General features: G+C 40.3%; 1 protein-coding gene across 38 annotated transcripts in view; it reads left to right on the plus strand.

The window, feature by feature from the left end:
* Nrxn3 (neurexin 3) overlaps positions 1-15,315 on the plus strand; it is a 1,522,640-nt gene that overhangs the window by 1,333,512 nt on the left and 173,813 nt on the right. For all 38 annotated transcript variants that reach the window (XM_051149743.1, XM_051149800.1, XM_051149769.1 and 35 more), the window contains one exon: positions 13,403-13,574. In XM_051149743.1, the coding sequence (XP_051005700.1) occupies positions 13,403-13,574 (172 nt within the window). The remainder of the gene's footprint in view (positions 1-13,402; positions 13,575-15,315) is intronic.

The raw sequence follows: 15,315 nt of genomic DNA on the forward strand, positions 1-15,315 counted from the left end.
GCGCACCACATACACATATGTACAACACGTAAGTGAATCTATACAAATACTTAATTCCAGTGTTCAATGTAAACTGCACAGTAAACCTGGGTAATAAGAGATGGCTTTTGAGGGCATCCCTCTAGAGCTACTTTCATCTTCATGAATCCTGATATCTGTGCTGAAAGGAATTAATTATTTATGAAGAAACATCTCCTCTACAGTTTCAAGAGGGTGCCCCAATCCTCTTTGAGCTGGGCAAAGCTAAGAAAATCTATTTTGTTTCTGGATTATTGATATAATCCCTGAAAACTGACTGACTTCAACAGAGCCTATGTAGTCTCTAGATCACCCCGCTTTTTGGTTTACTCTAAAGCCTTACAGTTTGCTCTGAGTTCAGGACTATGACACACTCTCATTTCACAGAGAACTTATACAGCAGTGAAATCCCAGGATTCTACTACTTTGGGACTTTGTAAGGGCTAGATTATAACTGGGCTAAGCCTGTCATTTGACAGGAAAAGTAGGACCCATTTTCTCTGGAGTCATCTTGGGGATACTTAAAGGAAGTCTGAGAATGCAGCATTTGGATTTAGGAAATGTTCTTCAAATGCATGTATCCATGTTCAAACATGCACACACATACAAGAACACACTAGAATACACCAGCAGAGGCACAAACAGATGTTCATCTCTGCTGGCAATATTTCTTGCCCTTTTGAATTAAATTGCTTCTCATTTTTATATTAAGAAGTAGAATTGTAAGGTACTCCTAAAGAGGAGGGAGAAGAAAGAGTGTGCTGTTTAAATGCCATTGAAGGATGTGTGCTGTATTGTGTGTGGTCTCACTGCAGACTTCATGGACAATTGCATATCTGATGCTGGGCTTCACTTTCTGAAGTCTCAAGGGGCTTCACATGTTAGAGGAAGGATGGTGTTCTAGTGGTCCAGGGACATTTCTGCACTTGACTGAAACTGAGACTATGGTATGGAGAAGAAACTCAAGTAAATTGAAATTAGAAGCCATTGTCCTTGATGATTTATTTTTAAAGAACACACAGCATGGGGGTGGAGGAAGGGTTCTTAAGTTAAGAACATTTATTCTTGCAAAGTACCCTCGTTTAATTCCAAGTACCAAGATGACAGCTATAGTTCCAAGGGATCTGACACCCTCTTCTGTACCAGGCATGCTCATGGTACATAGACATGCATACAGGCAAAACACTCACACACATAAAAGAAAATTACTGAAAGAAAGAACACATAGCCATGAACTGATTCCTATGGATGTTGTATTAGACTCCTAAACACATAAATGTCAGCTCCCGAGACATAATTTTAAGTCCTCAGGGTGGGTCACCTTCACTCACCTCCCTGCAACAGAGAAAAAGCATTTTCCCTTTCACCACTCTGGTCTGCAGAGACCTTGATTCTGTCATGGAAGTCAGTGCCCTGCCTCCTCCTGATGTTCTTCAGTGGTTTACATTTCATCTTTTCGCTCTCTCTGTTGCTTTTTAAAAGTATGGTTGGCTGAAATTGACAATCAACCTTCTGAATTAGAAATGCTGATCTGACACAACGGGATGTGCGAGTGGTGATAGTTGTCAAACAAAATGACCACAAAGTGTCACCTGGATGAAATACTTAGCCGTAATATTATCTCCAGGACACACACCCCACAGACCTTGTGTGCAGACAAGAAGTACTGATGTACAAGTGTCTCCTGCCCATTTTGTTTACAATAAGTAGGAAAGGAAAAATGAGCCCTTATTTCAGTGTGTTCATTCCAAGATGATAGCACAGTAGATTCTCCCTGCAGGTAGACTGAGAGAGCTCCATTATTCACCATGTGTCAAGTGTCCTGAAGATGCACGGGGGCCCTGGAGAATGAGATAGTCACTGTGTTGCAATGCTATTCTTGTCTCTCATTTCATCTAATATAGTTAATTGGAATCCTAACACTTGAGTGATGTGTGTTGTCTTTTAGAAGCTCCAGTTTTAACATGTACATGAGTCATTCTCAGAGAACTACATATATTTTTCTGGAAGTAATGTCTTATCATTACAATTTTAATAACTTACAACTTTGCCCTATCTCTTCTATTACCAGACTATTACTAGCTACTCTCATTTTTTTCTTTTGCCAGAAGCCTATAATTTATTTCTCGGCATCCACAGTTGATCGCCTTCAAACAGTGTTAGGTTGAATTGCTTTTGGTGTCTAGACCACCCTCCATGGGATCCGAGTCAGATTAGTTTCATGCTTAATTGGAGGATTCTTTATATATCGTGTCTCCCCTTATTAGAATTGTACTCTATCTGCCAGATGATAGTTACGAAGGGGATTTGTGATGCACCAGTTATCAACATGCCTGATTCCAGTGAGACAGAGATTCCTCCACACATGCCAAGTTCCATGAAGTGCATTTATGACTTACAGACAGTGTTTGGGTGATAAGAAAAGCCTAGGATTCATTGGGATCCAGTCCCTTAAGACTCAGGTTAAGCTGTATGTGTTGGATGCAATCCCATCTCTGTGTGCTCTGCTAAATGTAGTGTTGTTTGGGGATTTTAAGAAAGACCTGGGTTTATTTTCCTGGGGAAATGGAACTCAGGGCCTGAAGTCGGGGAGGACTGGAGCAGGGGCTTTGATGATCTAGCCAGTAACTTTTTATTTCCATATATCACATTCCCCAGGGTTTTCTACAGCTGTCTCTGTGAAAAGTAAGAAAAAGGAATAAACTGGGTCAGTCCAGAATAAACTGGCTCTAGAAATACCTGCAATACTTTAACTTTAACGTTAACTTTAATGCGTAGGTATGGTACATCTTCTCTGTTTGACGCTCCCACACACATTTGAGTTATTTGGAATACTTAGCCATAATCTAGGGGTCAAAATGAGGCTTAAAAACAAAGACCAGAAAGCTATCTTAGTAGAGGATCAGAGAATGAACAAACTGAAATGAGCCTGCAGGCCACACGACTTCTTAGCAGCTACTCAACTCTGCTGCTGTGGTGCAGAGGCAGTCAGGTACAATCCACTAAAAAGGGGACAATAATGAGTATAACCATGTCCCAATAAAACTTTATTTACAAATCCAAGAGGTGATTAGATTCACAGCCTATTCAACTGCTCCTTGGTCCAGGTTCTTTTGTCTCCTCTAAATTTGTATATTTCTTCCTCATACAAATCATTTAGAGAACTGCCACAACCTACAATATTTCTTGCTAGCTCCACATACTGACTCTCAATTCTGAGACATCACCAGTCCTCAGCCCAAAATTTCTAGTTGAGAAGGTCTGCCATTAGACCCAGCATTTAAAATTCTAATGTTTACTTGGTGAATGCTGAGTTCTGCTTCTGGAACCGTACTTTGTTGGCATGTCACTATGATACAAGGTACTTTAGGAAAATTCTAGGTGACTTGAAATGTGTTTCCTAATTTTGATAGCCTTGATTCTATTCTTGAGAGCAGAGAGTTGGAGGTTTCTACAGAGGTGATCTCATGATCTATCAGAGATTTGGGGTGGGGTGGGGCAAGGCATTTGTAGGAGCTGGTAGTCTGTGTTGGGTTTCTGTGAGCCCTGCCTTCCCAGCTGTCACCTGATTCCTGCCAAGAGACTGCACCGGGTCTTGGCAATACACTGGATCTCCTTCAGAAATGAACACCGACTTTCATCTTGTGTTTAAACTTCACTGCCGAATGAGCCAGTGGCTGTGAAGCAGGCATTCAGAGGGATTTGAAGGACACAGTGACTCAGGATGCCATTTGTTACTGGTGACCATTAGAATTGTGGTTGTGGCTTGCATCTTGTTTATTTGGACCGGTCGCTATGTCCTCTTTTAACTTTCTTCTCTTCAGGTCAGATTTCCTGCTGTCTTAAGCTGCCATCCTCATGTTCTCCCTCTTTTAAAAAAATTGCTTAGCATCAGAGATGGGGCTGTCTTGAGCTATTTATCAGCCTTATCTCCCTTGGTCCTCTGTTAGCATTTCAGATGGTACATTTAATCCTCTTTAATTGATTGACCTCTTGCAAGCCAGCATCAGCAGAATACTAGGTAAAGCACATCAGGAGAGGTCGCTGTAACTTTGTGGAGCAGGTACAGAGGTCACTGCAACTTAGAGAGTTAGGAAAAAATAATTAGTTTTTATATCATTTAACATAAATATTCTGAGGACAGTTGGTAAAGATTCTGGAGTCAATTCTAAGTGAGATAGAGTCATTCCAAGTAGAGCAGCATCCACAAGGAATGGCCAGTGTTGTGGTTCGTATGTTGCCTGTAAGATCATTTCTCACCCAGCTATCCTCAGGGACATCATCCCTCATCACTTCTATGTCCCATGGATAACATACACTTTGTAAAGCCTATTTCTTGCCACTTTATTTATTTCAATCAGTAAACATCATTTAATGCAGATAATAATATGTCTACTTAATATGCTCCTTGCTTTTATAAACATAACTTCAGAATCAGATAGTTGAGAGATCTGTCCAAGGTTACATTGGACAAAACAATATGGAGCCTCAATTGGTCTCCATTTTTATGGATCGAAATCACTTGTTTTAGAACCCAGAGCAGATATTTTCTTCTTCCCTCGTTCTTCTACTATGGACTCATTCAAGCTTCTCTAGGGTAGAGGACATAGGTAGCAGATGGCAATGACATCCCACACTGCCATGGCTGGGGTCTTATGAGTTGAGTGGCTCCCAAAGGGCTGCTTCTCGCTTGAGATTTCTTTTTTTTTAGTTTAATTAATTTATTCAGATTACAACTCAATTGTTATTCCATCACTTGTATCCTCCTGCTTCTCCCTCTCTCCCTCTTTCACCCTATTCCCCTCCCCTAGGTCTATGACTGAGGGGACCTCCTCCTCCACTATATGGTCATAGGCTATCAAGTCTCATCTTGGTAGCCTGCTTTTTCTTTTCTTTTTTTTTTTTTTTTTTTTTTGAGTGCCACCAGGCCTCCCCACCAAGGAGAGGAGGTCAAATATGGGGCACCAGAGTTCATGTCAGAGTCAGTCCCTACTCTCCACATAACTGTGGAGAATATCCTGTCCATTGGCTAGATCAGAGTAAGGGTTCAATGTTTACTACTTGTATTGTCCCTGGTTAGTGCAATAGTCTGAGCAGACTCCCCCTGGGCCCTGATCCACCCATCAAGATGCTCTTCTTGTAGGTTTCTAGGGCCCTCTGGATCCTTCTATTTCCCTATTCTCCTATATTTCTGTCAGAGTTCCAACAAGATGTCTTCACATCTATCCCAGTCTCCTGGTAAGTGAAGACTTTTATAGGACATGCATTTTGGGCTAGTGCCCAATTATTAGTGAGTATATATCATGTGAGTCTTTCTGCTTCTGGGTTAACTCAGTCAGTGTAACCATTCTAGTTCCCTCCATTTGTGCACAAATTTTAGGATCTTCTTGTTTTTAATAGCTGAGTAGTATTCTGTAGTGTAAATGTACCACAGTTTCTTTATCCATTCTTCAACTGAGGGACATTTAGGCTATTTCCAGGTTCTGGCTATTATGAATAAGGCTGCTATGAACATGGTAAAGCATATGTCCCTGTTGTGGGATGGAGCGTTTTCTGGTTATATTCCAAGGAGTGGAATAGCTGGGTCTTGAGGAAGGCCTATTCCCAGTTTTCTGAGATAGCACCAGATAGATTTCCAAAGTGGTTGTCCAAGTTTGCACTCCCACCAACAATGAAGGAGAGTGTTCCTCTTTCTCCACATCCTCGCCAGCATGTGGTATCACTTGAATTTTTGATCTTAGCCATTCTAATGGGTATAAGATGGAATCTCAGATTCATTTTGATTTGCATTTCTTTGATGACTAAAGACATTGAGAATTTAAGTGTTTCTCAGCCATTCAATATTCCTCTCTTGAGAAATCTCTGTTTAGTTCTGAGCCCCATTTCTTAATTGGGTTATTTGGTTTGGTGGTGTTTAATTTTTTGAGTTCTTTATATATTTTGGACATTAGACCTTTTTCAGATGTAGGATTGGTAAAAATCTTTTCCCACTTTGTTCTGATGACAGTGTCTCCTGCCTTACAGAAGCTTCTCAGCTTCATGAGGTCCCATTTATTAATTGTTGACCTTAATGTCTGAGCTGTTAATGTTCTGTTCAGGAAGTTGTCTTCTGTGCCAATGTGTTCCAGGCTCTTCCCCACTTTTTCTTCTAAATAATTTAGTGTCTCTGGTTTTATGTTGAGGTCTTTAATCCACTTGGACTTGAAGTTTGTGTATGGTGACAAATTATCAGGAGCCATGCCAAATTCTGCCTTGTTAGAAATCCCATGCTTAGCCTGCATGCTGTGACCTTTGAGTTGCTGGCCTTTGCAGGAAGAAGTCTTGTGTTCTAGGCTATCCTTGGACTATTTAGGTTTGAAAGAAGTAAGGAAGTACTTACTGGGAACCACCCAGAGGATCAAGGAAGTTTTTTTTTTTTTTTTTTTTTTAATGGATTTAGTGGTCTTTGTTTATTTTAATGAGCTGCTGCCTAGATCACTTTCCTAGAATTAAAGTAGTCACACATTATGTGACAGGAAGGTGTTTGAATAACAAGGCAGGGCTTGGGACTTGGACAGCTGTGTGGTACAGAGGGATGCAGGACCCTGTGTGTTTTCACATATGATGTACATGTGCATATCCAAACCTGTGGCTCTTTTCAGACCAGAGTAGGCTTCATTCCAGGCATGCAGGGATGGTTTAATATACGGAAATCCATCAATGTAATCCACCATATAAACAAACTGAAAATGAAAAAAACACATGATCATCTCTTCAGATGCAGAGAAAGCATTTGATAAAATCCAACACCCATTCATGTTTAAAGTTGTAGAGAGATCGGGGATACAAGGCACTTTCCTCAACATAATAAAGGCTATATACAGCAAGCCAATAGCCAAAATCAAAGTAAATGGTGAGATACTCAAGGAAGTTCTTACAGGCAGCTACTCAGAGAAATAGGAAGTTCTTACAAGGTGCTATTCAGGCCATTATATTCTTGCCTGGCGCTAGGGAGAGTGGGAATAAAATAGATCCCATTGGCCTTGCTCTCTCTATATTTTTACTAGTCTGCATTAAGGACAGTCTTGATCTGAAATTTCCAGACTTGACTCATTATTTCTCACGTCTCTGTCCCCCCCTTTCAATCCCCACACTGTCTTTCAGGTGAACCCTGGTTGGATTTGTCCTGCGGGCTGGGACACATCAACAAATATGGGTGTAATTGCATTTTTTCTATATGTAGATGTTGGACCCTGGCCCAAAATGTTGGACCCCGGGGGTCCAATTCAGGAAGGGGGGTCACCGTGAGGGACCACTCAAGTCACACCAGCTGAGAGGTATAGGTAAAATTTATTACTGACACACCAGAAGTCCCAACTGTTGATGTGTCAGGGTCCCTCAGCACTCGAGAGGTGAAGGACCCCGAGTAGCTGTTACAGGCTAGTTTTAAAGGCAAAAACCACTATATCTTTTGAATACGAAAATTAGATAACATGGGTGGCATTGAAGTGGACATGTAGTGTATATTATACAGTTAGAATAACATATATAAGTATAGTAATATATAGTGGCATTTTAGTCAACAAGGGACAGCATGAAGAAATGTAATCCTATGACACTGTATCATTGGATGACATCATTTTTGTACAAGACAGTGCAAGCCCACTCTGTGATGTTTGTGCACCACCCAGGTACATTGCCCTCAGAACACATTGCTCTCATGAAGAGACATGGCTCAATTTGGGTCACAACACATAATACACGGGACATAAATCTACCTCAGTTAAAAAGCCGTGAGTTCAAGTCAGACAGACTCATATTCTGTCCGTAACCACTACTCTTGTCACCTATATTCAATAGTGCATAACTCTGAGAAACTGGAATATAATCCCACTCAAAAATATGGACTGGGCATGCAGGTTGTGACAGTCACACAGCAGTGATAGCCTCGTACACTCTGTACTAGAAGTGCATAAGCATTGTTCCTCAGCCATGTCCACTGCCAGTTAATTTGGTGCCGCTCTCACTCAGTGACCCAAAATGACAAAGCAACCACTACCAAGAACTTGGTGGGGACAGTGATTCACAGCAGTAGGAGGACAGCGGTGAGTCTCAAACCAAAAATTACGTGTGACTCAACAATGACAATTACTTGACCCTGGACTCCAGTGCCCTCCATCAGAAAAGGATGCAAAAGGCGGCCCTTACTGTGAGCCTATAATTAGGAGAACTAGAAAAGTGTGGTGAGCAGACCCCTTAACTACTTTGTATAGTAGAAACTGGACTGGAATACTGCCAAGGCCTTGTACACAGGCACAAAAGCATCCTTTCCATGTTGCTTTTATTGTGCTGTTGTCTAGAACTGAACAAATAATTCTGTGAGAAGCCTAACAGTGACACCATAGAGAAATATTTCCAGTGCACATCTCCCGGGCATACATTTGAAAAATCTCCGTTTTGTTTCTGTCAGCCACTATTTTCTGAAGTAGGGGATGGTGCATTCTGCCTTCTCCAGGGACACTGTGGAACAAATGGAGAGATGGCCATTGGGGAGCTTTCTTAATTCTTGAACATTTTCTTTTACTCCTGTATATTTCTGCTCCTAGAGCCAGACCATAGCGTTTGCAGCAAGCCTGGGGTTATATCAGCTATATTCATCATAATGTAGCAATTGAGGATCAAATAGGTGGATCTGGGCTCATGTGAGGAGCCAGGTGGGCTCCTAAATAGTCTTTCTTGATAAAGAATGAATTATTGACTGTGGAAAGTCAAATGTTCCTGGCCATTCAGGTTTTGTTCCTGAACGCACTTGGACATGATTGGTAATGTCTTCTGATTGTACACTCGCTTTTGTTTTTAATATCAAGGAAGAACATGGATTGAAATGGTAGCAGCTTCAGTGGTGATAGGTTTGGAGTTATTAAAACTTATAGCTGTGTTGTTTCTGCAGCTACACGTTGTTTCTGTTCAATAGGCTGACAAAGTGCACTAAGGAATGCTGATGGAAAGCAACTACCAAATTGTGACAGGAAGTCAGCCCTGGGAAAAAAGTCCACCTCCTAAAATTCACATTTTCTTTCTAAATAGATTTTGATGGCAGTGCCTGCCAAACCAACCAGTCTTTAGCTCACACTACTACTTTCAATTATGGTAACAAGAAGAGAAAAGACTGACATATTGCAGCCCAGAAGTATGCCTAGTCCTTCATGCATAATCCAAGTAACAGGCTTCAGAGGTTCAAATTTGCCTCTCCCTCCCATTACACACCCTTCAAAAAATAAACTGCAAAGGTCATACATTGTTAGAAGGCAGAAGTGTTATTTTGCTGTGCTGTGCTGAAACCCATGCATGATCATGCTACTGAATTCACGAATAATGACAGATCATTCTTTTTTTTGTGTGGACAAATGGCTGACTATGGCATTCACCCTGATTCCATCCATCTCTCTCATATCATATATGTGATAAGTATTAATAATATATTAATACAGTATTATCATACATACATATATAGTTTCTAAGGTGCTGTTATACATGGCTGATAAGATGGCTCATATAGTACAGTGCTTGTACTTGCCGTGTAAGTAGAAGGACCAGGATTTACACCCTAGCACTCATGTAAAAAGCCAGACATGTGGGCATGTGTCTATAACACCAGTGCTTGCCTGGAAAGGGGAGAAAGGTCTCTGAGGCACACTAGCCAGCCACTATAACCTAATTGGTAAGCCCATGCCAATGAGATGCTCTGTGCCAAAGAAATTAGCTGAGTCTGTCTTCTAGCTTCTATACTGTGCATACATACCTGCAAGCACACATGTGCACTTGTACATATACTAAAAGAGAGAAAAATACTACAGCATTTTATTATCTCGTTATAATAGTCCTTTGAAGAATGTGAAAGTGGCTTCTTGCACCACAATGTGTTATTAAAAAATGGGTTCAAAATAGTTAAGTAAGTTGCCGGAAAGTCAGGGAGGGATGACACAAAGCTAATTTATTTATCCTCCACTTCTTTCCTTCTTTAGACACATGGACCACGGGAATTTATTTTCATGGCAGCTGCATATGATTGATTCAAGCCTGGGCAGCTATATGGGTATTTGCCACAAGGCTTTCATGACTGATAATGAACTGAAACAAAACAGTTAGCCATGGTTTATAATGCCACTATGCCCCCATGACAAATTACAAGGAGGTGATGATAATGAAATCTTATGACTGTGAATAAAGGAACCACATCCGAGGTCTATCACAGCCACATTTACCACTGTGGGAAGCAAAGAGGAACATCTGGGTGAGGGTCTATATTGGATTTGGCAATGTGATTACAGAATTAAGATCTTTTGGAAATCCCACTTCTACCTGGCAAATGTGTGGCACCTAAGATAAGAACCAGATATGTATTCTGGCAGAGATTAAATCTTTTCTTTTCCTCAATCTATTATGGATCTTGCAGAAAATCTGCCCAACAATATGTCTTGTTGATCAAGTAACTCACGGAGACACCACTGTCCTTTGCCTCCTCTGTCAGTGAAAGTTGCAGAACACTAAGGTCTGCGTTCCCTTTAGAACACTAATACTGTTCTCTTTCCATGATTAATTAGTGACTCAGAGGTGAACTGAATCACCTGCAGGGTTTTACACACACACACACACACACACACACACACACACACACACATACACACACACACACACACACACACACACACACAGGATTTATGTAGTAGTTTCTCATGGAAGAACCACAATGCAATAAACAGCCCACATTTGTTGAGTGGGCAGAGAAGTAATGACATCAGAGTTTGTGGTTTCTTAACTCCTCCAGTTATTGTCATTCTGTAAGCATGTGATGATTCAGGCTTTTATACCCTGGCTTGTTTCTCTATGAGGGCATGAACACCCACCTACCCTTTCTTCTCCACATCCTTAAACAAATGAATAATGAATGCTACCTCTCGGATCCAGAGCAGATAAGTCATGTCATTTCCAAATTCCCTGAGGATGAAATAAAAAGGAAGAAATGCATCATAATATTATTAATTATGGCCATGAATAGTGCAACAATGATTCTACCATTGTATTCTCTCCTCCACACATAATACCCAGTGTTAGGTTCATTGTTTAATATAGAGAGACCAAAGCAACCAAAACAAATCCGAGATCACACTGATACTAATAAACAGAGGTTTAGATAGTGAGTCTGCGTACTTACCATGTGGCCATGAACTGGGCCACTTTTTATAGGTTTAGAAAATGAGAAATGCAGGCAACACTTTATGTCCCAGACTATGCTCTCTGGGCACAAAGGAAGCAACAATATCTACCCTGGGTCTGCTTTTCTGAGTGCTGACAACATGATTCAAAAGTCAGTCTAAATGATTCCCTTCAGAGATCAAGACTGTTTGTCTTTTTCTTAATCAGCTTTGATATGCATCTACATAGCAAGGGAGAAAAAAAAAAGATAAATAGCAAATTGAGGAAAGCATACCTACTGGGAAAACAAATGAATTGTACCAAAATATATGGAAAGCATTATCTATTCTGCAAGAAATACTAATTTACAACTATACTAAGTATTAATTTTATATTTATGTATTGAATGAATAAATATGGATAGATGAATAAAAGAATATTAAATCTGGGGATCTATAAAATATTTCCTAGAACTTAATTGATATGGATTCTTGTCTTTAACTACACCACTCTTCCTTTCTCTCTTTTTCTTTCTTTGTTCACCCGCCCCCCTTTCTACTCCTCAAACAAGCAAATAATAGATGAGAAAGGCTGGTGAAAATTACTATGACTCAGCCTTGTAAATGTCAGAATGGCAACTAAATTTTATTACTTCAAGTGCCCAGCCCATTGTCAACAAACCAGACAACTACAAAGATGGGGAAAACATTCTCCCTTATCTCTTGCTCCATCCCCTCTCAACCTTAAAGAAGCTGATTGTATCTGACCAGGAAAACCACTTTCATTTTGCACCTTCATGAATACCAAGCCCAACTCTTAGTCATAACCACTTTTTAATGGGAAAGAGTAAGAGTTTTAATAGCATTATTACATATGGTTCAGCATTTCCGGGCATTTCCCTGGAGGCGGATGATCTCATCTCCACCCCCACCACCATCTCCATAGTCTGCACTCTCATTGCCATAAAGTTCTAGAGTTTTCTAGAGTCCATTGCAATTTCTCTGCCCACAAAGCCATTTTGAGCTATTATTTTAATTTTGTGTTTATGTGTACTAATTTTTCTTTTTTACATATACATTTATATTATTACACATGCACACACACACACACACACACACACACACACACACACACACACAAAACTACCTACAGCAAGATGAACCATAATACAATCAGGAATTAAATAAATCTTGCATTCATAGTGTTTTGGCTATTTGTATTTGGCAACCTTGAAGAAAACATCTTTCCTAGCTTGGTGTGTCTAAAATTCTGAATTTAAGTCAATATCTATCATATCTCTTCTGTATAATCTTAAAACATGTATCGAGACCTAAAAACATGTCTGTGCATAGACAATTCTTCTTTTGGTTACAGGATCCCTGTGATTTATTATTAGATACCATTCTTCATACGGCATGAATGAAGATTTACAGATGTCTTTCTTCTGCTCATACAAAGAGCAGAGAATCCGCCCTAATTTTTCTGTACATCATGCACACCTCATATGTTTAGCATTTGGAGCTATTGATATTGCCTTATATTGTATAGACAAAGCTATACAGAATGATTACATAATCTCTAGATTACCTGAGCAATAGGCCTACAAACTGGGAAATTCACCAGTTCTGAAAGCTCTTTCTCAGCTTCATGCCCTTTATTCAAAGTATGATTTGAGTGTGTCTCGGAACTCCAGAAAATATCATCAAGTATTTGGTCTACAGTGTCTGTTCTCTGCCATTGGCTCCTAACATTTCAGTACCCCTACCCTTGGCCTTGACTTACCCCAAAATGTGCATGCTGGCTAATAGTATTTCTTTAATCCTAGATCTGAATTATGAACTGATTCTGGACTCAGTATCTTATTAGCTCCTCTTAGGAGGCAGGCCCTATCCATGTCATAGAGATGATCTTTTCATTCTCGTGCCTAACTGTTGGGAAGTCCTGCCAAGTAGCACCAATATTCACCAAAGCCACTGAATGTTCTAACTTGTACTGTGCAGCCAGTGAGAACAATTTAGGTGGCTTTAGACAATTTTTCTTTTTATGTTCAGGATGAAAGCCCATGGAGAAATATAGGATACTATTATTAACTTCCTACTGACAGCTCCCTCTGGGCAGCTACAAGTTTATTGCTAGTTGGAGGATCAACTTTAAAGGAGTCAACCCTGTAGTCAGTGATCATCATGCCCTTTGTGTTTCTTTATTACAGGAACAAGGGAAAATTGGAGTTGTCTTCAATATTGGTACAGTTGACATCTCCATCAAAGAAGAGAGAACCCCTGTCAATGACGGCAAGTACCATGTGGTGCGCTTCACCAGGAATGGTGGCAATGCAACGCTTCAGGTGGACAACTGGCCAGTGAATGAACATTATCCTACAGGTAACATCTTCCCTTTTGGCCTCCCATGATCACCACTCTATGACATATTTTCTCATGACTGTCGTCAGTTTATAGGCAATGAATATGTCCATGCCTTTTGTGTGAGAGAAGAAGTTGTTTCTTTAGGATTAAGGTAGTATAGGAAGCTTCTGGAGACTTTGCTAAGTATGCACTGAACATTTTCTTTGACAAACGTTAGACCAATGCTGCCTAACTGGTTCATACTGAAGATAAATATCAGAGGGTATCCAGTGGAAGGAAGGGTTATACCCCTGGTTGTGGAGGATTGCCCATAATCATAAGATAATGAATGTGATATCTAGCCTGTGGGGTGCTAGGTTGTTAGGTGTGATTGAAGGGACAGATGGCAAGAGGTGGCAGAAAGAATGTTCCAGAAAGTTTATTAAACTTGAATTCATGAGTCTTAAGTCGGGGGAGCAATGAGAAAAACCAAGGGTAGAGCTTTCTTATTTATCTGAATTAGTCAAGTACTTCTCTGTTGCTCAAACTGAGCCTGTGTTGCTCTTTAGAAGCTGATCCTAGTAGTGAATGTCCTAGGAAGCACACTGGCATGGGACACGAAGGGGCTAATCATGCATTTAAATTTCACAGTCCTGGAGTGTACAGCAGTAAACTCCCAGAGCCAGATGGCAAATCAAGGGCAGGGAGAGAGAAGGTTGGCTTCTTTAAAGGGACTCACTCAAATAGTCCCTTAGCTTTCTCTCTCATCTCTCAAGTCTCCTACCAAGACTCCTGAGCCCTGGCCATAAAAGCACAAAATAAAGAAGTAAAAGTACCCAGCAAGGGACTGTTACTCCATAATTGCATTGCAGCTTAATGGACAGATGACAGAAAATAGCTCAGAAGATTGCAGTTGTCACTAACGTGAACAAGACGCATGTATAACTCACTGTTCGATGCTCCAAATTCCCTTATTTTTGTCTCTATTTTCTCTCATTTCCTCCACAGTGAGATGAGTACACTGAAGCCTAAATAAAGTTTTCATGACTCTGAGCATCTCAGTTAATAATTAATTATCACGCCTGAAAGAAATATTCATACTAAATTTGTATACTTGTGGCCCAAGATACTTTTCTCAGTTGCTTAAGGCAACAATTGAGTTTTCATGTTTTAGATCAGTATTACATTTTACAAAGCCAATCAATACTGTGTGTGCTGCTTGGCTCTTCACTGATATTATGGTTCTCCCTATTCCTGTTTTATTTTTAAAAAATACATTATTTAATTTTATTTTATATCCATTGGTGTGAGGATTAAGATCCCCTGGAACTGGAGTGATAGACAGCTATGAGCTGCATGTAGGTACTAGGAATTGAACCCAACAGCCAGTGCTCTTAACCACTGAGCCATCTCTCCAGCTATCCTCCCCCACCCCCGATTTCTGGTTTAAGAATTGTGGAAGCAAGTGTCCCAAGGCACTGGAGCAATAAATATATTAATTAATTGATTATTCTATTTACTCATGTACCTGTTGTTCCAGATTTCTGCCAAACAGCCACCTCAGCCATTGATGGAGTTCTGTTAGTATTTCTTAGGTTTGTCACCAAAAATGACCTCATGAGGGTATCTTTTGAGCATTTGAAGGAGAACAGAAGTGTTAGCAGTTACTGTGAATTTTTATCAGCATCCAATTCCCTGGACATTAATAGACTCAATTTTCAAGTGTTCTTTGCTTAAACCCCGGGGATGTGATAGTGGGGTAGAAGAGGGTAGAGAAAGT

The sequence above is a fragment of the Acomys russatus genome, chromosome 1 (assembly GCF_903995435.1).
Source record: "Acomys russatus chromosome 1, mAcoRus1.1, whole genome shotgun sequence".
Classification (NCBI taxonomy): Eukaryota; Metazoa; Chordata; class Mammalia; order Rodentia; family Muridae; genus Acomys; species Acomys russatus.